The sequence below is a fragment of the Thunnus albacares genome, chromosome 13, assembly GCF_914725855.1.
Source record: "Thunnus albacares chromosome 13, fThuAlb1.1, whole genome shotgun sequence".
NCBI lineage: Eukaryota > Metazoa > Chordata > Actinopteri > Scombriformes > Scombridae > Thunnus > Thunnus albacares.
In genome coordinates this window covers 8005818-8031546 of record NC_058118.1, presented here as the reverse complement: position 1 = coordinate 8031546, position 25729 = coordinate 8005818, and the positions used below count along the sequence as shown (strand labels likewise).

General features: G+C 39.0%; 1 protein-coding gene and 1 long non-coding RNA gene across 5 annotated transcripts in view; one reads left to right on the top strand and one right to left on the bottom strand.

The window, feature by feature from the left end:
* The window catches only part of LOC122996047, a 66947-nt gene that overhangs the window by 3016 nt on the left and 38202 nt on the right, over positions 1-25729 (bottom strand). Inside the window, exons 3-5 of one of the 4 annotated variants that reach the window (XR_006406921.1) lie at positions 4387-4553; positions 3897-4002; positions 2953-2961 (exon numbers count right to left, since the gene is read on the bottom strand). The exons of 1 other annotated variant lie outside the window; for it this stretch is intronic. This is a non-coding gene — a long non-coding RNA (uncharacterized LOC122996047). The remainder of the gene's footprint in view (positions 1-2952; positions 2962-3896; positions 4003-4386; positions 4554-25729) is intronic. 2 more of the 4 variants (XR_006406919.1, XR_006406922.1) reach the window with 2 other exon arrangements.
* gabra3 (gamma-aminobutyric acid type A receptor subunit alpha3) overlaps positions 1-25729 on the top strand; it is a 97815-nt gene that overhangs the window by 38716 nt on the left and 33370 nt on the right. Inside the window, exons 3-4 of the mRNA XM_044371571.1 lie at positions 15129-15250; positions 22159-22226. Coding sequence (XP_044227506.1) covers positions 15129-15250; positions 22159-22226 — 190 coding nt within the window. The remainder of the gene's footprint in view (positions 1-15128; positions 15251-22158; positions 22227-25729) is intronic.

Genomic DNA, 25729 nt, shown 5'->3' with positions numbered 1-25729 from the left:
CCATTTTATCTTTTTAGTATTGTGATCGTAGTTGATCCACTCACAGGATAACAACCAACAGTACTGATAATAACAGTAAGTGACAAGTAATTACCCTTTATTGATTCCATAGATTCTTGGTCCTGTAATTACAGCTTGTCCTCTTTACTAACTACTAACAAATGTTTGGTTTGTGGCTCATGATCCAAAGTGTTAATACTCTACTGCAGCTTGTGCTAACAGTGGTTAAGCAGGGAAACGTGTAACACAGTCTGGAACAAGATGAATGCAAAGTCAGCAGGCCCAAGTTGGCTTAATGAAGTAGCCTCATGATGAAAAATGTAACCATGTGGCTGTAAGTTCACAAACACAAGCCTATAGCTCTGCATAAATAGCAGTCCTTTGTAGTCCTTGGAAATAATTCAATTCAAGACCATGTTGTCTGGAATAAACGGGAAACGTTAGTCCAAATAGTCAGATGGTGTCTTAGACTTACATTATGCTAAACATTCTGGTGTCTCGGTCTGATTTTGAGAAATGTGTTTTCGGCAGATGGTTGGACTCGACATTAATGAAGAATATACATGTTGTAACTGTGGTAAAACACACATAAATCCTTGTACAGTGATCTTGATGGTGCTTTAAATACAAAAATGATTTTGTCAGCTTCTTTGGACTTTGGAACATAACAGACTGAAAAGACAATCACTTCAACTTCTGTTTAATATATCTAGTGGAGGAGAAGCTGTTTGGTGCATTTGAATGTATATTGAAAATACATTTTAGCTTTATTAACAATTTTGCTTTCTTTCCATTGAGCAAAGCATTAACACTATGATGTTGGTGAAGGGCTTAATATCTCACATGCTGCGGTATGTTTGAAATCCAATCAACTGTTCTGACATAACTCAGTTTTGTTGTTTGTTTTTTTTTTTTAAATCACTAATAGATCTATTCCTCAGCACACCAGCAGAGTCTTAGAGGAAAAAGAGAAATCTCAAGGTATTAATTTGCTCTCCACTGAACAGAGAGGACTGCATGAAAAATAATTGCTGGAATCCTACAAAAAAAAAAAAGGATTAAACCGATCAGATTATGTTTATCTTTATCCAAATACCTTTCAATTTAAAAAAGGCAGGGTGACATGAAAACACTAATGAATTCCAAACAAAATTGTTCAGCAAATGGCAGTTACATTTATTCATGTCATATCATCGTAATGGTAGGAGACTATTTATCATGCTGGTTTTGGGACAGCTGGACTTGACACTTAAACTCATCGACCAACACAAAAAAATGATGCAGCAGGCATAAAATCTGCGAGGTAGTGGCAGTTTTCTAGTGTTGGGTGCAATCCAGTAATTAGCTAGGTTTGGTTTTTATGGATTACTTTTAAAACGTTGACAAGATAAACATATTTGTGTCTACATTACAGGCTCTGTGCAGTAGGAGGCTATTGCTCCTTACTAACAAAGATGACTACCTGCCACTGACTAATAGGTACAAGCAGTGCAGCTGGTTAATTGTACTGTGATAGCACTTCCTTCACAGTTTGTGTTGTACCTATAGCCCTACCACCTTCCTCAGTCACACCTCTGTCACAAGAGGTGGTGTGATGTTTGTCACCAGGTTGTCATATACAATAGGTGTCTTGCCAGAGGTGGCAACACAGTGATTACAATGTTGCCTGGTAGCATCCCAGGTGTAATATACCAGTTTATTCTGGTTTACAGTCCACTGGGCCCATTCCTGAATTTCTGTCACCTCAGATGCGACATTTCTGCCCCCCTACCTGTCTATAGTACCTTTCACACATGTACTGCAACCCTGAAATTTTCCACAAATTACCTTAATGTAATAAGCTTAAAAATGCTGAATTACAACCACTTTTTACATCATGTCCTGCCTCCTGCACCCCTTGCCTAAACCAAACAGAGTATTTCCAGTGGGTGAAAACACGTCTGACACGGACAATCTCCTGCTGTGTGCTACATGTGTGAAAGGGCAACTCCAGAAAATGTCCAGACCTGATTCTCTGGACATTGTCCGGAGTTCATATGTGAAAACAGCTTATGATGTGGTTTTCCATATTGCAGTGATGTGAGATTGTTGACTTCAGAGTAATCTTGGTTTTAAGTCACATCATGACTGTAATGAAGGCTGGAAATCAGTGATATGTAACCATGATCACCAGTTAGTTACTATGTTCCGAGCACAGAACCCCAGCTTCTTTCTCTATTGCCTTCATGCTCCAACAGCAAATATATAAACTTAAAGAACTAACTTATTGTTTTCAACTGTTTCTATTATGATTCATTGGGTAATTTATTAGTTGATCACTGCCAACTATTTTGATAATCCAATTTTTCAAGCAAAAATGCCAAACATTTTCTGGATCTGGCTCCTCAGTTGTGATGATTGGCTGCTTTTCTTTGTCATATGTGATAGTAAACCGAATATTTTATGGTTTTGGACTGTTAGTTGGACAAAACAAGCAAATTTGAAGATGTCACCTTGGGCTTTAGGAATTTGTGATTGGACTTTTTCAGTTACGTTTTAGATTACATAATGAATCAAGATGATAATCCACAGATGAATCAATAATGAAAATAATCATTAGTTGGAGCCCTACAGTAGTTTCTATCCTGTGCATCCCAGTCACATGAGTAGGTCACTCCATCATCAAGTGCTCATCACAATTCTTCCCATCAAATATCTGCTATCTCATTACAAATTTGTAGAATCAAAAGTTACAGATCACAATTATTATAACTATTTCAAAGTATGATTCAGTTGTGTTAAATCTATTCCGTGACTTTGCTGTAGAGTACTGTAGATGTGCTCCTGTCTGTATGGAAGGTCATCCGAGTGTCCTTAATGTCACAGTATGATTGGCGTGCTGAACGGATGGCTGTGACTGACACACCACTGACAGACACTTTTATTGCAGAAGTCATCCTGGCTATACTGTACCTCTCAAGCCTGTGAAAGAACAATGAATGATTGTGTTAATGTTAACTAGCAATTGTTTCCAATGAAAAGGTACATCCATATTTACCCTCTTATTTGTACATTGTGGAAGTCACCTCCATACATTTATTCTAATATACTACGCCGTACTTGTGTGTCATATGCGCCAGATCAATAGAGTAACATTTACATCTCTTTCTGCTGGTGTCAGCAAAAAAAAAAAAAAAAAAAAAGAGGGAGAGAGAGAAATCAAGTTGAAATGAGCATAGTGATCAGAGATGAGGAGAGAGAACATGCGTTAGTGAGATGGAAAGCGATGAAAGAACACTGCTGTCAAAGGTGCAAGAAAGGAGAGAGGGGAAAGACCATCTCCTCCAGTATTTTCAGCTTCTTGTTTCACAGAGGACCAAACACCATGACAGACACTGCCTAGCCAGATGGGGCTATACTGTATATGTTTGCCATAAATCCTGTGAAAAACTGTTGTATGTGTCCTTTACCTGTGGCTTCAGGATCACTAAGTCAAGGCACTTTAGGCTATAAAATAAGAAATATACACACTCCCAGGTTGGGAATTATACCAGTTTCCACAGATGGAGTGTGGTATGGCTTGTGTAGCCAGGATTTATGTGTTGGCCTGTTACAATAAACTCAACACGGTCCCATTTGATATACTGGCTTCTGTTCCCCCCCTCCTCTAGCTGTAATGACGTTGTATTCCTTGGAAACTTTAATGAGATTTTATGTTAGAAAAGGGGGAATGTCAGCCTCAAGCTCATCAGCACTTGAGTTGTTTTTAATCTAGCTTTCCTGCGGCTTTATAGGAAATTATTTAAGACATGAAATAGACTACCGGTCCTGCCATCCTCCATGAAAAATAACCATATCTTTGACAGAGTCAGGTTTTACAAGCCTGCGTAGCATGGAGTGCTATGGAGCATGCTTACAGTTATAAATGATCCCGTCATTGCTGCTGATGCAGGTGATTGCGCTTTTGTAATCCCTGTAGATATCAGTGCTGCATGTCACACCGAGGGATGTGGCTTTCTTCTTCTAAAAAAAAAAAAAAATTCACCTCAGAAAGTAGGTTGGTGTCACAAACATTGATAGCACGTTTCAGATCTTATCTCTATGTTTGATAATTTTCTGCTGTCGTAGGGAGTGTGTTGCCCCATCCTGCGTATGTCATTTGTGGTGCTGTATTTCCAAATAAAATATTTGCATGTTATCTGTTTAATATTGCAGAGTCTACATCCACTGATACCGTTACATAAATGACACCCAGTGCTTTTTCAAAATATGTTACTTTAAATAATATGTGAAACTCATTCTTAAGCATGCTGTGGAGTTTATTGAGCCTGGGCTGCATTTTAAAAATCTGGTTGGGCTGAAATAATTGTATACAATCTTATGATGGGAATACTGAACTTTACTGACCTAGCTCTCATTATTTTTGAATAACATTTCTCCAGTTTTTCTTTTTTGCACGCATCTTTAAGCCTCTCAGATGGCGGGTCGGCTCTGTGTTTGCAGCCCAAGCAGACACGGGAACGACATTTCTCTGCCCTCCCTCCGACCTCGGATGTCGTGGCAGTGAATTAAAGCTAGTTAGAGATCAAGGACAACAAGAGAGGCGAAAACTGTTAAAATCCAAGATCAAGTAAGGCAGAGGCTTTTACAGCGATGGACTGGGGAATTGAGACTGCGCGTGGGAGGTTGCGTGTGTATTGAATGCAAAGAGGAGCACAGTGCTAGAAAGGGATGGACCACTGTTTAACTAAACATGCACCAAATGGTAGTGCGAATTTAAAAACAGCTTGACATTTGAGTAGATTCATGAGTCACGACAGAACACTTGCAAGTGTGTGTGATTTCTCAGTGGATATCAGAAATCTCAAGTACACATGCTGTAAACACACATTTCTGTAACTTCACCAAACAAAACTTCGATGCAGAGCTGAGACTGCAAAGTGTTACGAGTAATTATTGAGCCACCTTCCACAAACAGTCAGAGATAGCATCTTTTGTTCTTGACACTATCAAATATAGGGTACAGTGTAGCAGTGTTGGACAACTTGTTGGTAGTACCAGCTGGAAATTAACATTTTCAATTGATTTTATTGTCCTCCTCTTGTTCCTTTGTCTGGGCAGAGTCAGTCTGTTAAACACTGTTTCCAACTTTTGGCTTCTAATATTGATCAATGGGCCAACCACCTCTTGCTTTAACTGGAAGTGTTAAACAGATGCTTGGAGAGGAATCCGTGCCTGTTGGTGTTGCTGAACAACTATTGAGAACCTTTTCGCAAGTTGAAATAGTTTCACCAGCCCTCTGCTCTGAGCAAGAAAACCAATGCAAACCTCTTGGCACAGTCTGAAATTTGTAACAGTTTGCTCTTTAAAGTCAATACAATGGGTTAAAGTAGTCAGTGGTCTGAAGTAATGTTCTTAGTGGACGCATAGCCAAACTTGGCATCTACTGCAAACAAACATTACAAAGTGTGTCCAGTGGAGGTGGTTTAGCCATTTACTTAAAATGTCCCCCAGGTGCCCGCCTCAGGAAATGTACCAGGCATGGCCAACTGGGGAAAAGCCCAGGGGCCGACTCAGAACATGCTGGAGGGACTCCAGCCCAGCTGGCAGGGGTGCGCCTGGGGATCTCACAGGGAAAGCTGGAGGAAGTTACTTGGGAAAGGTAGATGGATGTGTGAGTGGATGGGCAGATGAGTTAGCAGTAGATATTTCTGCAAAAAAGCTTGGGGATTCAATATGTAGAAATGCCATATTTTTAGAAATCACAGCTTCTGTTTATTTAAAGTGCTTTCACATTTCATTATACAAGTTCCCACAAAATCAAAAATAAGTTTTCAGGGCAGCTCTTCTCCAAAACTGAAACAGAAGTGGATGAAAGGCCTAACAAGAGAAATTTAGTCCGAGATAAACTACAGTAGATGTGGCAGTTGTCCCTGGAGTCAGCCAAAGCTACTATATGTTAGCAGCTATTACATCCCCCCCGTATTATCTGCTCAAAACAGGCAAGTGGAAGACAGGAAAAGAAGCAAACAAAGAAAAATCAGTTATATTGTTAAGGCTTTGAATGATACATGGCATCCACTGGTTAGAAACAATATGCTGCATAATGTGCTGCTGCATAACATTATCAATATATTGTTGGTAGACTTGGAGAGAACGTGAGTGAGAGGATCTGGTGAGGAAGATTAGTTACGTTGGAAAGGTTAACTCATGCATCAATTCAAGCTTGGAATTTACTATTTATTAATCAAGAATGTGCTAATTAGACGCCAGCACCCCTGTGCTTTTCCTCCCATTGTGGGATTTAGATGACAGGAAGATGGAATTAAATATTTGTTGCCATATGTATAATAAACAAGCCAGTGCTCCCATAACCACAGTCGGGAAAAGTCATCAGCCTCCAATATATATTTTACACAAAGCTCCAAGCAGCCTCTCTAATCCTTTCCATTCGATTTCGGTTGCCCCCGGCGCTCAACAGCAAGACAGTTTGATGAGTGCGTCATCTGGGCATTTTAGTGGTGGATGGATATCAAGGTGGTTATCAGTCATCCATGGCTCACACGTCACTCCAAAGAGGAGGTGACACACACTTTGAGAGAGACAAGGAGGCTGGGTGAGGCATTTCCTGAGGTGCTTGCTTCAAATTCAAGATGCATGATTGGCAGCTAAATGTTTGAGATTAAATAAGTAAATCAGAGAGTCTATTGGTTCCTTCCCTCTGACATATTCTTCTATCATTATTTGACTATATTCACCTTTTCTCAGGTAATACCATACAGAAACACTGTACTATGTAACATGTCATTTTGTAGTGGCCAGAAACCACTTTGTTTAGCTGATGTGTGCACATTAAAGTTATAATAGGTAACACTTATGATTACAGCCCGCACTGTACAGCATAATTCCCAATTTTCCGTGTAATTTTTTTGGATGGTACAGTGAGCAGCAACTGTACGGTACAGTATGTACTGATACATACATATAAGTATAAGGAAAGATATGAAGTGAGGGAACAAGGAGGAAACAATCTGGGAACTTAAAGAATGTAGTGTATGTATACATTAATCCTAGCCCTTTTTGAATTACTAGATTGTCAAATTCAAAGAATTTATTGTCATATGCACAGTTAAAACAAGTTTCCCTGTACAATGAAATTCTTCCTTTGCCTTCCACTCCAAATGCAGTTTCAAAGAAACAAGAGGTATAGAAAAGAAAAAAAATAAAAGAAAATAAATAAAATCTCAGGAGAGATAAAAGAAAATAAATAAAATATCTAAAGAACACTATGTACAATATACAGAGTGGTATTAGGCAATGAAATATCTGCAAATTCTATATACAGACAGTGGGTAAATGTCTGAGTGTGAAAGTGTGGAGTGTGTATGTGCATCTGTGTGTGGAGGGGTGGGCAGAGTGCAGCTTCCTGTATGGTGGGGTGTGTTAGGGTGAGGGCAGGGGCAGTGGATTGGACTTGTTGATCAGTCTGATGGTGTGAGGATAAAAGCTGTCCTGAAGCCTAAAGGTCCTGCATTTCACACCTCTGTACCTCTTGCCAGAGGGCATAAGTGTGAAAAACCTGTGTCGGGGGTGAGCGGGTCTTTGATGATGCTGCAGGCTCTTCTATGAACTCTCCGGTAGTACATGTCCTGCAGAGATGGTAGGGACACCCTGACGATCTTCTCAGCAGTCTTTACCACTCTCTGCAGGCATTCACAGTCCATGGCGGTGTTGTTCCCATATCACACAGCTGGTCAAGACGCAACTGTAGAAGCAGCTGAGAATCCTCAGTGAAAATTTCCTCAGACTCCTTAGAAAGTACAGCAGCTGTTGTACTTTCTTGACCAGCTGGATGATGTTACATATCCAGGTGAGGTCATCACTAATGAGGTCTCCTCTCCTTCCTCATGTCCACTATCATCTCCCTGGTCTTATCTGTGTTGAGGGGGGTTGTTGCTGTCACACCATGTCACTTGACTTGCCACCTCTCTCCTGTATGCTGTTTCGTCACTCCCAGTGATCAGACCAATGACTGTGGTGTTGTCAGCAAATTTCAGGACAGTGTTGTCCTTGTGTGAAGCGACACAGTCGTAGGTGAACAGTGTGTAGAGCATGGGGCTGAGGACACATCCTTGTGGGGTGCCAGTGTTCATCATCACATTGTTTGAGGTTGGATTTCCAAATCTGACAGACTGCGGTCTGCCAGTGAGGACATTAAACAGCCAGTCACAGGTTGTGGGGTTCAGGCCAAGGTTGTACAGTTTGTTTGTGAGTTTGTGGGGGAGGGCCGTATTAAAGGCTGAGCTGTAATCGATGAAGAGCATTCTGCTGTAAACATCTTTGTTTTCCAGGTGGGAGAGGGCTATGTGCAGAGCTGCAGAGATAGTGTCCTCGGTGGATCTCCTGGGGCGGTACACTTACTGCAGGGTTGTTAGATTGCAGATTGTTACCTCCTTATTCCATAACTTCCCATCTGGTTCCCTTGTACTTACATGTATGTATTGGTAATACTGCACCAGTACACCATAAGTACAAAGAACAACACTGTAAATTGGGAATAATTACGCGGTACATTGTATGCCATAATATAAAGCGTTACCCTATAGTCCGATCCTTCTACATTTCCCGGAAATGTAGGAGTCATCTTCAGTGATGACCTCATGCTGCACCAGTGGGTGTAACTTAAAACTCCAACCAAAAAACATATCAAACATTTTTCAACAATCCCACCTTCCTGACCATTATGTCAAATAAAACTACCTAAGCTTATTATCTTAAAGAGATTAAGATTGGGCCCTCACTGTCTAATGTGCCGCTCCAACATGCTGTTTTAAATAGAAATACATTATATTACAGAAGTAATATCATATCATGGGACCTTTAAGTCGGTTGTAGCTTTGCTGTGTAGGTGACAGAGGAGCAGAACATTCACCAGCTTAACCACAGTTTTTCACTCAGGTCTTAATTGGTCAACTTTCCCGCTGGCTTCTGTCAGTGTCCCCTCAGAGCTCTTTTCTTCAGCTCATAATGAAATGTGTATGTACAGAGAGGATTTAATCAAATCATTTCTAACTGCTTCAAATATTCAACATTCAGGAGTTGTAGGGTAAAATAACTGACCTTATGAAACAAGTCAAATCAGTCACTGAACTGAACACATTTACACACCGCAGCACACTTGAACTATAACTTGTGCATTTACTCCTCCTTACTCAAGTCTATTTGCCATCACTCTGTCAGGTCATGAAGCACCTTCATCTCATACTGCCACCCAAACAGCTTCACACACTCCTCCTGGCTGGCAGCACGGCACTCGTGTGCCCAGAGAGACGACCGCTACATCTCTTCCCTGGCCAAACCTGCAATCCCTCACCTGTCAGACTGGTTCAGTGCACCAACGTTGGATCGGAGCCAGTCCACTCACTCAGTACATGCCAGTTCCACTAACTCAGTCTGCTCAGCCCACACACGCATTTGTTCCAAAAGTTTGTACCCCATTCTCCCTCCCACACTGCTCACCCATTCTACAGGACACAACTGCCTCCACAGTACAAACTGAACACTTCATCATAACTTCAACATCCACGAATAACATCACAATTTCACAACTTTTGTGCAGTAATAAATGGTGCATATTTAACATTTTTCAATCCCTTACATGTTTCTGTTCCTCCTCTCTAAGAGAGAAAAGAGAAAGAGTAGCCACACTTCTTTTCAAAAATTGCTGTAAATCCGGTGCCTCTCAAAAATGGGACTGAGCAATAATTAATCAAAGGGATGGCTTCTACAGAACATGACCAATCAAGAAACTTTATTTTTGCAGGGTTTCAATGCAGAGTGCGTCTTCTTCAGAGAGAATAAACTTCTCCGAAAGGTTCAAAATCTGTTTACACACACAGTATAAAGTTGCTTACTTGTCCATGTTGAGTATAGCATCCTTGACTTAGTATGAACCTGACCAGGTAGCTGTTGTGTTTAATGTGTTCCTACTAAAATGCTATCTTTTAATCCCATATTGAAGCTTTTTTATATAATAGCCATGATTCAAAATTGTGATGTTTGTCTCCACAGGTGAAAGAATCTCATCCTTTCAGTGGAAAAACACCATTCAAAGTATCAGAATAACAGTTATCAGTATTCAGTTCAAACTACAGTATCTGAATACAAAAGATAACATAACATGTAACTTTAGAGTTTAGGGTTTAAATATTTAGAACTATGTCAACAACACTTCAGTAAAGTAATAGTAATAGTCTCTGCCTGTATGAATACATATGCTTTATGGAAATTGCTCTTTTACTACAAATCCATTTTTGCTTATCTTACAGTGAAACCCACCTCAGGTTGCACTATTGACTGCTCCATAATGTCTGAGGTGTTGCTGGATGTGGCACTGAATTTCTTGTCACAAGTGTTGCCGCTTGAGTTGTCAGTTTTAGTAAAATGTCAGTTTAGTGATTTTTGCGACACTGGCAGATGACGAGCAACAGACATGCAGCAAAGATAAAATCTTTAACAATTAATGTACTGCAACGAATACTAACACATAGTATCTTAATATGTTTTGGTATCTGATAGCTCTGATGTTATTTTGTCACTGTGAAATAAGTGAAGACTGGCACATTAGTTGACTGATTAGTCCTTATGATCCTGAATTTGTTGGAGCTTCAAAAGTCTGTTAGATGATGTGGCTGAGCAACAGATGGCCTATCATAAGGACACTGACTAGACTTCCTATTAATTTCACAAGTTAAATAATCAGGCAAAAATATTGAAATTGCTACAAGTAACTAAATGTCTTTCCACCCTGTATAGACTTCAAGTAACTGTATGTCCATATACTTTTGGTGTGGGGTGGTTTCTTGGGGGCAACCATATCATGTATATCATACACTCATCAGTTGACACTGCATTGTGATTATTATTCCTTGTCATTAGCTAAACTTAAAGGCCATGCACACACACACGGGTGATTTCACTTAATCTGGCTAATTAAACCTCTGCTCAGTTTAAGGCTGAGTAAAGCCAAACTCCGTATACGAATAGACTTTTTTTTAAATAGCTGGAATTAATATGTAATGACATTACATGATGCCTCCATTCCATATAAGTGTCCCATAGTCCCAGTGAGCCAGCATGTACAAGGACCCTGGAAATGGTACACCTGAATGGAATACAGCTATTATTAAAGTTATTAGTTACAGTTGTGTTTAAATGTCTGCTGTTGAAACCAGTCGATATGAATTATCAAGATGCAAGTTGTAACAGGTATAATACACCTAAAAGGGGAGTAAGGGAGATGTCAATCAAACATAATCTGAGATGTAATCAGGCAAAATAAATGAAAACACCTGTGTGGGTGTAAAATTAGAGTGTAGGTAGAGGTTTTAAGTTTAGTTGTGACTGTGACATACATGCTATAATTTATAAATTATATATCCCTCTCTCCTTTTTTAGAGAACTGGAGACACTTTCCTAAAAAGCCTGCAAAAATCACTGATTTCTTTAGAAAATATGGCATTGTTCTCAAGCTGTAAACACCCAAATTTAGTGTGCTCCTTTACAGTATTAGTAAAAGATAATAGGGATGGAAGAACAGAGCGAGGCTAAAGACTAATGTTGTGAGGCTTGAATCATGTTGAATATTTATTGTAGACTGTTATTCTGTAGAGAGTCATTTTCCAAGAGTCCAATTTTTACGGCTTTCACAACACAACAATGCATTGTTGTCTGAACAACACCATGGGAGCTTTTTCTAATCTGGCATCCCTATCAGCAGTAATCAGCAGGACAACATTTGTTTGTGGTCTGGTTAGGTTCAGACACAAAAAGATTTAGTTAGGTTTAGAGAAAGATCATGGTTTGAGTTAAATGATCACTTTGTTAGGTTAGAGAAACATGTGGTGTGGGTTTAAGTTACCTCTACCTTAAAGTTAGTCCACCTTTGTTGTCATGGCTACAATAATGGGGTTAAGGTTAGGGGATGAATGTAGTTATGTTTTTGATAGCATCTCTCACTCAAACGTAACTATATGACATTTTTGGGTGACTGACATTACAACCTATTGTGTCATCTTTTTTTTGTGAAGACAGTCTCCATCTTTCATACCACCCCTGAATTTCACCTTGCCAGCTTCTTGCAACAACATGTGTAATTTTGTAGAATTGCTACAAAGAACTAATTGGCTTTTCAATTAAAAACACTTTCTCACAGTTTTGTTGCAAACAAACAAAAAACATTTTTGTTTTAGTCTGATGTGTGTTGGGGCCTTTTCCCCAACGCAGTTTTCCGGGCTCGCTTCACACAGCATTGGTTAATATCAATCATCTCATGATCAAATACTCAGAATTCACTTTTAACCATCAAACTTGGACTTCACAGGGACTACAAGAATAATGCAATCAGACAGCAAGGCAGTTATTAAAAATGTATATTATTTATACGGTAAATCCATGACCAATATGAATAATTTATAAGTGCAGAATGTGTCAAAATTAACATCACACTGAATTGACAGAAGATATGCAACAGTGGTAGGCTTTATGAAACATTGAAGGTGTCAAACTTTACACCTACAGAACCTTTACCTTTTCTGCTCCTCATGCAACTTGTTCTCCTTCAGGCAAAATTCAGATGAATTTGTTCTCTTCAAATGTTTTTTTTTGTGTGTGAATAGTTCAGGAATATAATGACGGTTCTGTCCTTCCTTTACTGTCTGTATTGAGACGATGTGAATAATGAATAGGACTGAGAAGTAAAACAAGCGGCTGGCATGATTATAAAATCTGTGTGTTTTAACAAAAATAATATCAAATTCAGATGGATTGTTCCATTTCTTTGTCCTTGTCAGTGAATTTAAACAGCTGGCTGCTACTGGAGGAGGTTAGGATGTGTGTGTGTGTCTCTGTGTGTGCGCATACCATATGTGTGTCAGAGAATGTGTGCCTCAGTGAAACACGCAGATGCTACACGCCACACGGGTACTTTGTTTTTCTGAAGTGGATATTTTAGTGCGGAGAAGACATTGTTGGAATGGTTTCTCGGGGACTAAAGGTTTCTCATTAATTTTTGAATTTCCACTGGTGCTGTCAGAGAAGCCACAAAGGCTTTTTGTTTAATATATGATTCATGTTAAGTGAGATATTACCTACTGCAGTTAAACTAGTCCCAGTTATTTCTAAAGCTTTTTGTATTCGGTGTTGTCGGCGTGTCTGAGCTGCCTCAAACACATGCATGCCTGTCACTTTTTGATAAGGTGTATGAATGAACAGCCAGAAATGTATATTTTCTTTCAAATATTCAAGAGTAGACTGCTACAGTGTTATGTTATATTTTTGGCAGAGCTTAAATATACACATTTGACAACCTGAAGATATCCAACTGTGCCCCACTCAATGATGTCCAAGTCATGAGCTCAGTGTTAAAAGGCTCAGTCTCAGTGGAGTACATGTTGGAGAGCCTCGGATATCTGACATCAACTGGCAAATCATACTACCTTTTTTTTTTTTTTTTTTTTTTTTAATAAACAGTCAGCCCAAAAAGGGTCAGTCTCAAAATACTACCATGTGAGTATGAAGTGATATTCAAAGATAATTTTTGATTAGAAAAAGAAAGATGGAATTTAAACTTTACAAAATGTTATTTAGCACAATAGTTTAGAAAATTGATCATATTTTGCTGACATCAATTAATAATTAATCCTTCTGCAATCTGGGCAGTCACAACTGAGCATCTACACAAACAAAATATTATTTACACGTTGGTGGAGCAGAATGGCCCAATATTTACGGAGTTGGTATTAATGCTGCTATCAAAACTTGTAGTAGTAGTAACAAAAAAGTCGTTCTTCCTTCCCCTTCTCCTTTCCCAAGATAAAGACGCACATTTTTCTTTTTTGTCTCTTTTTTGGCTTCATAAATCTTCCTGTATTGGTTTATTATACTGTACACATCACAGGGACCATTACGATATGAGCAAGTGATAACTGGAACACGAGAGAGCTGTGATGCTAAATTGATATTTATTTATTGCCCACATATGCCTGCATAATAGCCACTTATCTGTATCTGATGTAATTTGCCCAAATGCCTCAAAATGATGATGTGTTTCCTGTAAAGAGCATGCAGTGATGTGGTTTTAAAGTCTGAAATACCCCCCAAACTGATGATAATTGCAACTGCATAGATTTTAAGCAGTGACCTTCGGCCGGTAAGTGTTTTAATGGATGGAGGGTTGTAGCTCAGATGGTTGTTATTGTAGAGCAGATTAAACCACGGAAAGACAGATTTGCTGTTGAGAGCGCAGGCTTCCCTTTAAGCAACATTCAGGAAAATTTGGGTTCCTCCTAGAGCCCCAAATTCCTTAAAAGCTCTGCCCTTACCATTTGTGATAGTGCATCAGTGCATGGAGTGGTTGTTGATGGGGATTACTCGGATATTATAGGTCAGCTCCTCAGGGGATTTTAGTTTAATTAAAGACGCTACTCATTAACTCATCAGTCCTCCACCTACAGTATAGTGGCCTTTTCATCTCACCACAATATTGTTCTGCAGGGGATTGTGGGCCATGTAAATTAATAACTAGTGGCTGATAGCATATGATGAATTCTCCGACAAAATGCTGCAGAGTACATCCTTTTTGGGAAAGAATTCCTCTCCATAAATTCAGTGTTTTCTGTATGTACGGAGGTTTCAGCTCTGTAAAAATGAATATAACAAAGCAAACACAACCAGACATTATTATCCAAATATTGATCGAAGCCTGCAGCAGATCACTACCATGAGATTTTCTCTGAGAGAGAAATATTAGAAATATTAAGCAGGCTGGTGGAATTACATGATAGAACCGATGTGCTCTTAACATAAACAGATCTAATTCACAACATTGAATTACACTGAATGTTATCAAGGTTATCTTCAAAATTAGTTCACACTAAATTTCCAAATGAAATTAACTTATGATCATGGTCAAAATATTAATTTATACTGAAAGCTGGTATCTGTAATGTTTTCATTAATAAATCGTTGATGTGGTGGAAAAACATAAACTTGTACACACACTGAGATTATAGATCAATATATCATATGATCCTTATTATGTTTTGTTTCCCATCTTTTTGACTCCTTCTTCTCTTCATTTCTTCCTGTAGGGCAGTAGTTGGACACAGAGAGCCGTTGCCTGATGATAGCAAAGACAACATCACCATTTTTACCCGAATCCTTGACAGGCTGTTGGATGGATATGACAACAGACTACGTCCTGGGCTTGGAGGTAAGCTATATGTTAGATACCGTAAATCACAGACAGCAACAGAGAAAACAAGGTTTCAGCCAACATCTGCAGGACTAGGCTGCTCACTGTGTCGCTATTTTAACTCTTAAAAAGAGTTGATGTCAATCTCTAAAAATATTGACATCAACATTTTTTGCCTATTGCTGTATTTCTTGCCAGACACTACATTGATGTTACTAGGTGTTCAAATTGTTTATTTCCAGTTCATTTTTGGACGTCATAGATCCAGACTGCCACTCACTCGCTTGCTATTTAATCTGCTGCTGGTGGACATTAGGAGGCATGGTAACTTGTACAGACAACTCACCAACAGTAGAATCACACTGAAGTCAGGTCCCTGTGTGCAGCACTGTAATGGAAATGTGCGTTCCCTTGGGTGGAAGTCTTTGTTCAATCATGCCCAAATGGCAAATATGCACATATGTCAGTGGAAAATATCTCACTAATTGATGTCATTTGATCCAAATATTCAGCCCCTGAGGACAACAAACTGCTTAACAGCAAGCCCACATGCCCAAGCAGGCTTTGCCATTTCTCAGCCAGCCAGCTGGAATGGTCATTTCTGCTCTACTGCTTGCTGTTGAGGCCACAAGCGTGGCTACCAGGCTGCAGACCCACCAGGCTGGATGACCTGGACTCTGTAGCAGCAACCAGTGAGAGGAACCAGGCAAGAGACATTAATGTCATATTCTGCCTCTGTTCAGAGGTGAACATCTCCAAGGGCTCACTACACTGTCCAGTGCAGTGAAAACTAGCAGGCTTTTCCCTCAGGATCAAGAGGCTATACAGGCAGTCATATACTGTTGTGCTCATCAGTTTACATACCCTAGTAGTATTTGTGAAATATTGGTCATGTTTTGGAAAATACGACTGATCATGCTGAAAACTTTTGTTTTATTTAGGGATAGTGGTCAGGTGAAGCCATTTATTTTCACATAATTGTGTTTGCCCTTTTTAAATCATAATGATAACTGAAATCACCCAAATGGCCCTGATCAAAAGTTTATATACCCTTGAATGTTCGACTTGATATTATACACACAAGTTGACACACACAGGTTTAAATGGCTATGAAAGGTAAGTTTCCACACCTGTGACTTGTTTGATTGTAATTAGTGTCTGTGTATAAATAGTCAACGAGTTTCTTAGCTCTTGAGAGACCCTGCACATTTCATCCAGGGCTGCTCTGACTTTACTGGATGCTGAGCCATGGGGAAAGCAAAAGAACTGTCAAAAGTCCTGCAAGAAAAGGGAGTTGAACTTTATAAATCAGGTAAAGGATATAAAAAAGATATCCAAAGATTTGAAAATGCTAATCAGTAGTGTCCAAGCTCTGATAAAGAAGTGGAAAATTAAGGGTTCTGTTGATACCAAGCCACAGTAAGGTAGACCAACAAAGATATCAGCCACAACTGCCAGGAAAACTGTTCGGGTTGCAAAGAAAAACCCACATGCAGCTTCAGCTGAAAGTTGCATATGGCTGTTTCAAGATGCACAATAAGGAGGTACTTGAACAAAAATAGGCTGCGTGGTCAAGTTGCCAGGAAAAAGCTGTTACTGTGCCAATGCCACAAAACACCCTGCTTACAATATGCCAAACAGCACCTAGACAAGCCTAAAAACTTCTGGAACAAAGTTATTTGGAGTGATGAGATCAAAACGGAACTTCATGGTCACAACTAGAGACGCGATGAATGGTACACATCTTACAAATTCTGCCAGGGTATGTAAACTTATGAGCACAACTATATACTATATGAACAACATGGGCTACATTTTGTTTTTTTCTAATTTTAGGAAATTATCACTGGACCACAAGTGATCAGTACAATCATAGCTAAAAGACTTATTGTTTAAAATATTTATTCCTGAGCGTCATCGCTTTAAAATTTGAACAAAGATTTTTTTACTTAATTTATTTCATCACATCTTTATGAAAGCTTATATTGTGGGGCGATTTTTTGTTAATTTTATTCATTAGGTTGTTCCCATTTGAACCTTTTTTATTTCTTCTTTATAGATTTATTAATTCTTCAAAAATATGATGAATTAAAATGTTTTTGTTTTTTGTTTTTTGCCAGTGTACTCAAATCACTATATTGGGTTGTTTTAGTTGATATTTTAGTATAAGTATTTTTTGTCATGAGCTCTGGATTAGCAGAACAGCAAGTCATTCTGTGATGCAGATGGATATAAATCAATCAGCCAAGATTTATTTGAATATAAAGTGAAATTACAAAAAGTTGGATATAAATGGGTAGATTTTTTTCTCTGAGATGATTGGAAGACACCTGCTAATGGTATTGATTTTGGACCTCAATAGTTAAACCATTTACCTGCAAACAGACACAGCGGTTGAGGTCCTCCTTGGCACAGCCAGAGCGCCCAGTCTAAGTCAAAGGCTGCTGCTTGTAGCAGAGCAAGGCTACCAATGTTCCTCCTGTTGGCCACCCCCACGCCCCGCCATCCACAGTCTTAGTGACAAACAGTCATGTGGGACCATCTCAGATAAACGGACTGGATAAAAACTGCAGAACTATGGACAGAAACTTGGCTGTCTGATGGTGACAACGTTTCTCTTGTTGAATGCTCCTCACCTGGTTACACTTTCCTAAATTAACCCAGAATAATGGGACGTGGGGGTGGTCTAGCGGTGTTATATAAAAAATAGCTTTAATTGTTGTAGATCTTATCTTGGTTTATTCTCGTCAACTTTTGTTTTGACAGGGTCAACAAAAATTCTCTGTATTTTAGTATGTAGACCACCCAAATCCACTGTAGGTTTAATAGAAGCATTTTTTGAATTTCTGTCTATTGTTATGCCTGAATATGATTATATTCTTATTCTAGGTGATTTTAATGTATATGTATGCTGCCCTGAGAATCCCCTAGCTTCAGAGTTTTTAAGTGTGATAGATTCTTTTAATTTTGTTCAGGCTCCGACTGAAGCCACACACATAAAGGCCACATCCTGGACCTGGTTTTATCTTCTAGTTGTTTACTGAATAATGTGCTAAGCAGAGAAATTGGGGTTTCTGACCATAAACATATTTTGTTTAATACCTAATTTTCCAGTACCACAAGCTATGATGCTCAAGTCACTCGCTCTTGTTTTTTCAGTTCATCCTCAGCAGGTAAATATTGCCAAGCCCTGACCTCCTCTGACCTCCTGCTCCGCTCCTCAATTAACACCTTGGCTATTTTAAAATTCTTTTAATTCCACTTGTGTAAATATTTTTGACAATATTGCTCCTGCGTTAAAAAGCCTAAAATCCCATCTCAGCCTTGGCTTAACGATGACATCTGTTTAATAAAAGAGAACTTGCCATAAAGCAGAACACAAATGGAGGCCTACAAAACTTTCCACTCATCTGGAAAGGCTGAAGGATTTCATGAAAAATTTTAAACTTGGAAGTGAAAAGTGCACGTACTAATTATTTTTCTAATCTTATAGCTAAACGTAAACATGACTCCAGACACCTCCTCAACATTATCAACCACACCACAAACCCTCCCCCTCTTTTTATTTAGCCCTCAGTTGATAAATGTGAGTTTTATCTTTTTGACTCTAATAAGGTTCAAGCTGTTAGGAATGCAATTATCCCTCCTTCTCAAACTGGCTCTGACCTTTGCTATAAAACACCTTGCACCCTGCTAGCATTTAAGTCAGTCACTAATAAGCATCATTAGTGTCATTACTAAAATGAAAATCATCCTCCTGTTCACTGGACATTCTTTCAACTCACTTCTATAAAGAAATATTTCATTCAGTCTCCCCATTTGTCCTAGCCATTATCAATTCCTCACTTTTATCTGGTCAATGCCTGATAATTTTAAATCCTCTACAGTTCAACTACTTCTCAAAAAGCCATCTATTGATCCATCCATTTTAAATAACTTCCGCCCAATATCTAAACTTCCTTTCCTCGCTAAGGTCTTAAAAAAAAAGTTGCTGGGCACCTCATTGAACATATGAAAGGCAACGGACACTTTGATAAATTTCAGTCAGGTTTTAGGGTGGGTCACAGCACTGAGACTGCACTTCTTAGAGTTCTTAATGATATTCTTTTAGCAGCTGACAATGGCCAAACATCTGTTTTATTGCTTTTAGATCTTACTGCAGCCTTTGACACAGTTGTCACAATCATGTGATTTTAATTGAATGACTTAAGCATCGGGCTGACATATCAGGTACAGTTTCAGATTGGTTTTATACCTATCTTTCTAATAGGAAATTCCGTGTGGCCAATGGTAACTTTAAATCCTCCACCTACCATTTCTCCTATGGAGTGCCTCAAGGCTCAGTCCTTGGCCCTTTATTATTCTCCATTTATATATTACCTCTGGTCAAATCTTTAAGTACAACATCAGTTTCCATTTTTATGCAGATGACTCCATGATCTCTTTCTCGTTTGACTCCGACAACACAACACAACACAACACAACAGGTCAAAATACAATCCTGTCTTACAGATGTTAATAACTGGCCCTCTCAAAACTTTCTTCAGTTAAATTCAGATAAATCAGAAGCCTTTATCATAGGTCCAGACCCTTCCAGTGAGCCCCTCTCCTCTCACTTAGGTTATTTACCCTGTTGTATCAAAACCCAGTGCAGAAATCTGGGTCTTATCTTTGATGACAAACTTAAGTTTGACCAACAGGTCAATTGTGCTCTCTGCAACTTCCCAAAATCTCTAAAATTAGATCTATAATATATACGCTAAGCATCTGGAAACTGTCCACACTTTAATTACATCCCGCTTAGTCTACCATAACTCGCTGTATTCCTGTCTCACTCAGTACGTCTCCAAACTTCATCTAGTTGATGAAGATGTTGCAGCAAGACTACTCACAAAATCCAATAGAAAAATCCACATAATGCCTATTTTAGCATCTATACACTGGTTACCTGTACGTTTTAGAATTTATTTTAAAATTTTACTTTTAAAGCACATTGGGGATTGGCCCCCGATTATATCACTGATTTACTAACCCCTTATGAGCCTGAATGCAGCCTGAGATCCTCCAGCAGAGGTCTGTTAGTAATTCCTAGGTCAAGGCTAAAAACCAGAGGAGACAGAGCCTTTGGGGTCAGGAAACGACTCTGGAACGACCTGCCGAAGGAGATCAGGCAGGCTAGCTCTGTTTCTTCTTTTAAATCTCTTGCTTTCTCTTGAATTGGTTATCCTTCTGTTTTTACTTTACTTGTTTTACTGTGTTTTAGTAATTCATACCTTGCATGTCTTTATTACTGTGCCATTCTACTTTTATTTATTATTTATCTGGAAATTTCTCTTGTTTTGATGTCTTTTTAAAATACTTTGTAACCTGTTTTTGAAAAGTGCTATGTAAATAAAGTTATTATTATTTATTTTTACAGAACTCTACTTCATTTCATTTTCAGCAGCATCTATTAGATCTACCCTATGCTCTGGTGCATTGTTGTAAACAGAAAAGGGGGCAACTCATTCTGTTCACCGCCTCTGCCTGCCATGCAAACTGCTGACTTGGTGCTGTGATAATCACGTATTTGTGAGGGCTATTTGTGTTGCAGGAATGATTAATGTGGTCGTGGATCTTGTCTCACAGGGGGCCCTTTGCCAGAGGATTGGAGACTTCACCTGTGGGTGGTCTCTTAGATCTGGGACACAGTTAGAGCTGAGGATCTATTCACTTTCGGAGAAAAGCCTCATCACTCTCTAGTTGTTGCACTGCTGGGAGCAGCTATTTGTCTCACCAATGGCCCAAAAGCCTGCTTTACACATTTCCTCAGAGGAGCTGATTCAGCCCACATTGAAGAGGGCAAACTTTGATCTGTCACGACTTTCATATCATGCACTACTTAACAATATATTAACATCATGTGAGAAGTATTTGAAAACAATTATCCCACTGCTTGTAATTAATATAACATTTAAAAGTCTTGACTAACTTACTGTATGATGATCAATTTGATTGTTGTTACAGTATCAAGATTCAACTATAAATCATTATGACAGAAGAAAAGCAATTATAGAGCTTGTAATGTGATGTAATGTGCAATGATACATGTAATTATAATTAAAGAATATGAGCAGAAAAGCCTTGTAACAGTCATGCCAGATTCATACTACAATAGCCTACATCATGTCTAATGTGATTATAATTTGTGTATAGAATTGTGTAATGCCAACAAAGTGTGCACATTATTTGAATAAAAAACACAGACACGCTTAATACTGAGCTGCTGCATTTTATTCCTGAGCCAATCCCTCAGGGACTATTAAATGTTTTTGGGGCAGGCTAACTAAACTTATTTTGGGTCAAAAGGGATGTCTTCTCTCCAAAGATACAGACTTGGGCCTGGCCCAAGGCACATTTTATGCTGTAGTGGACAAAACTAGCTTGAGCCAAACAAATGGTAGTACTGAAAAAAAGACTTGAAAAAGCATCTGTGAAGTTGCTCACAGTAACATTTTTGCCCCTGGATAGAGATTGAAAAAGCCCTCCTGGGCCAAGAATGTTGGGAGTGCTACATAAACAATGCTATCTAGCAATGCTTGAATCTAGGAGACATCTAATACAGCTGGTCCAGAATGATGTTGTTAAACCAGCAGTCTATAGCACATCAACACTGACATGGATGGACAAAATGATGACAAAGACAGTAAGAATCCAGGTACTAAGCCATCCAGAAAGGAGGACTAAATCTGCAGTTCCTCCTTAGTTTGAAGTGTTCCTCTAACTCTTGATTACTGTTGAATTTTTGTGAAGAGGCTTAGTTAAATGCCAACAGGCTTCACCATCGTGTACACAAACAATCAGCTTAAAGATAGAGCTGGAGTAAAGCTTTTTGTATACAGACTGCACTGTAATGTTTCCTGGTCCCTTTTTGTGTCTTTCCTCAGAGAGTGTGACAGAAGTGAGGACAAACATCTATGTGACGAGTTTTGGGCCAGTGTCAGACACAGACATGGTGAGTATTATTCTCTTCATCTTGCTCCTCACTAATCATCACAATGTCATCAAATCTGGGAAAGTTATCAGACTGTATTCCTCTATCCTACTAACATCTGATCATATAAGATCATATAAGCAAAATATGAACTTATGGCAGAGCAACATTGAAGTAAACATCTTTTTACATGTCAGGGATAGATAAGTCTAGCTTAGTATCAAACAATAAAAAAATGTCATGTGTTCATTTAAGATAAAGCACGATGACGTTTATTCAGTGAAGGAATGAGTAAATGGTGGTAACCAACTAACCACAGCAAACCTGCTTGCTTCTCTTATGTTTTTTGCTCTCTGTGGCCACAGTTTGACAGACTACAGCTATTTTAAACCAATATTCCTTTTGTACTCAAAAGGAAGCCACTTTCCGCATGAAGGGTTCTACCTGTCTACTTGATGCAGCTCCTACAAAGTTCCTTACAGACAATTTTGACATTGTTGGTCCTAGTAATTTATTTTTTATACATAGTTATGTGGCTACGGGCACATTTTCCTCCACTTTCATGCATGCAACACTTCTGGAAACACCTAGTCTTGTTTGAATACAGACAACTACAAACTCTAAAATGCTGTTTCTAGCAAACCACTGAAAAATCTAATATGACTATATCACTTACTAAAGTGGGAATATTTTGGTTGGACAATTAGTGTTGGGTGATATGATCAGATTTAAAAAGATCATTACTAATGTGATTTGCAGCCATTATCCATTGTTAATTTCACTACTCAGATGGAGCAGTCAAAAAAAAAAAATAATAATAATAATGCAGCCTTTCACAGCAGGAAAAAACATTTCATGTACATGTCATTGTATTGCATGCATCAACCGAAATCCCTAAAACCATTTTAGAAAGTTGTAGTAGTTAGAGTGCTATCTTTTTAAAACAGTATAATTCTGGAGAAATTCCCCACAGCGCCCTGGATGACCTCCTTTAAACAGCAGATGCTGGAGATGGTTCACCCTTTGTCTTGGGACCTTATGGGGCATTTGACATATTTGATTATGCAGCTCTAATTGACCGCCTTGAGCACTGGGTAGTTTCTCTGGCTCAGCTCTGAGCTGGCTCGACAGCCTGTGTGACGTAGCTAGATTAGCGGGTTTTGAGTTGAGTTTTTTTGGTCTCACGAGAGAGGCTGTTTCACATTATAACAAGGCTCGACGCATAAGCTGCTCTGGTGCAGCTTTCGTTTAGGCTGTCAGACTCAAATTTTACACGAGTGAGGATGAGGATCTCATGAAGATTTCATGGATTTAAGTGAAGATAATTACAGTGGCTGGGTGGACGGCAAAAGTCTTAAGAAAGGATCGCTTTTCTTTCATTGATAGTGTATTAGCAGTAGATTATGTGCAAATCAATTGGTCACCATTGCCAAAATTATGTCAAGTAACACAACTTATCAAAGTGAGGTCATAACTGTGACAGAGACCATTTCCTTTGACATTTTGTAACTCGCTGTTGTACTGTGATCAATGTGCTTGTATAGACTCCCAACCATCTGCACACTCAAGTAGCACTTAGCTTACATTAGTTAACATAGTTATCAATAATTTACCAGTTTTAACTTTGCATAATGAAAATCTCGACAGGGATTGATTCAGTAGCCTGCAAACATTTTTCCATCAGCGCAGCCCCGGGTGACATGTGCCTGACTGTGAATATATTTTCACAACCTCAAGGTGCAGGAACTGATGGGGTGCTTATACTTTTCAGTTGATTTAATGTACAGCTCCCATTCATACATTAGGAGCTGTGGATTGTACTTAACAGGAAGTAATGATTTACTGCAAAACAAAATTTCCTGCATTGGAAGTTTGTTACATATGCCATGTTTTTGAATGAATGTTTCTATAACTCAAAAACAGAAATCTTGGGTTTGACGTCAACCTTCATGCCACTGTGGAGATACAGTATGCTGAACTTGCTTTGTGAGACTGTGTTAGCTCTCTTACTTTATGACAATAGGAAGTACTTTATCTTTTTCAGCAGATATCACCTTTGGGGTCTCTCTGGGCTCAATTCTAGCCCCAATCTTTTATTCTCTTCACATGCTCCACTTGGCAACTTCATGAATCAATGGCAAACGACACAGAGCACAGTCAGCAGCACACGAGATGGGTGCACAGGACATGGCAGCCCGCTTGTGGTGATGTTCTGGTCAGAGCTGCATGTTGTATAACTGTAGTGTAGTTAGAGATTAGAACTTGCATTGGTCTCTATGCCACAGGGCTGTATGTACAGTAGCTGCCACTGTTTGACTTCTCATATGTGGAAACAAGGCATCAACATATAGATTTTTGTTCTAATTTCTGCATTACTTAGTTATCTTTAGATTTGATGTCAGGATTTCACCGATCATTACCACGGCAAGGCTCATTCTGCCCCCTAGCTATACTGTGTGTTCATTCTCAATATGCACATGAACACTGCATGAAGGCTTCCAGCATTTCCTTTCAAGATTTTTCACAGTCTAGCCTCAAAAGATGATAAGGATTTAGCCCTCAGGAAGCATCACAGTATAGAACAGACGAGTCAGTATCATCTTGTAAAACACTTTGAGTCTGTACATATATGCATTGCAATGTGCATATTATATGCTTGTTTTTATCTTTTGCTTCTGTGATATATGTAGTGTATAAAGCCGAATCTCTTTTTTTCACTCTTTTTTTCCTTATATCTTGCATTCGGACTGTATCAGCTTACAGTTTTAATATTTTTTATGTTCATATTGTAGACTGCTAAGGCCCATCCAGATACATTTACAGGTTTTGTGAATAAATCTAAATTTTGTGCAGTGTTCACAACAAAGCATAAGTGGGAAAATGCATTTGTGCACTTTGCATTTAGAGCAAAAATTATGGAAATTCACTGAACATTTTCTCTAACACTCCTGCTGTATCTACTAAATTCTACCCTCACAAAAAAGGTAGAATTTGTTGTTGAATGATTTAGTTGGTCACAGATCAGCAATAGGAGCTCTGGTGCTCTTTCAGCAGAGGAGGGAATCAAAGGACAACAACGTCGATTATACAGTACAGTGAGCAAATGTGGATAGGAGGCTGTACTAAATAAGTAGGTCTTGACTCTGGACTTAAATAATGAGCAGTCTCAATAGCTGAAATTGGTGCCTGTTTCGAAAACGGAGGGCACCCTCTGAGGGTGAGTGGGTGGGAGGGTGGCTCAGTTGTTCTTTTGAGTTTAGAGAATAACAAGGACTGTTGCATCTGGTAAGCAGAGAGCGGCACCGGGTTTTTGAGATCAGGTAAACCTGTGATGTACTGATGGTCGAGTTATTTTCAAGTTTTTTTATAAAGTAATTCTGGGTTTTGAAGACACTGAGCTCTGCTACACACAGACAATGAAGGCAAATCTACTGTAGGTCAGGGTCGTGCAATCATGTTTTCTGGTTCACAAGTTTCCAGGCTACCAAGTTCAGAATGAGTCGGATGTGTTATTTAAGTGTGTA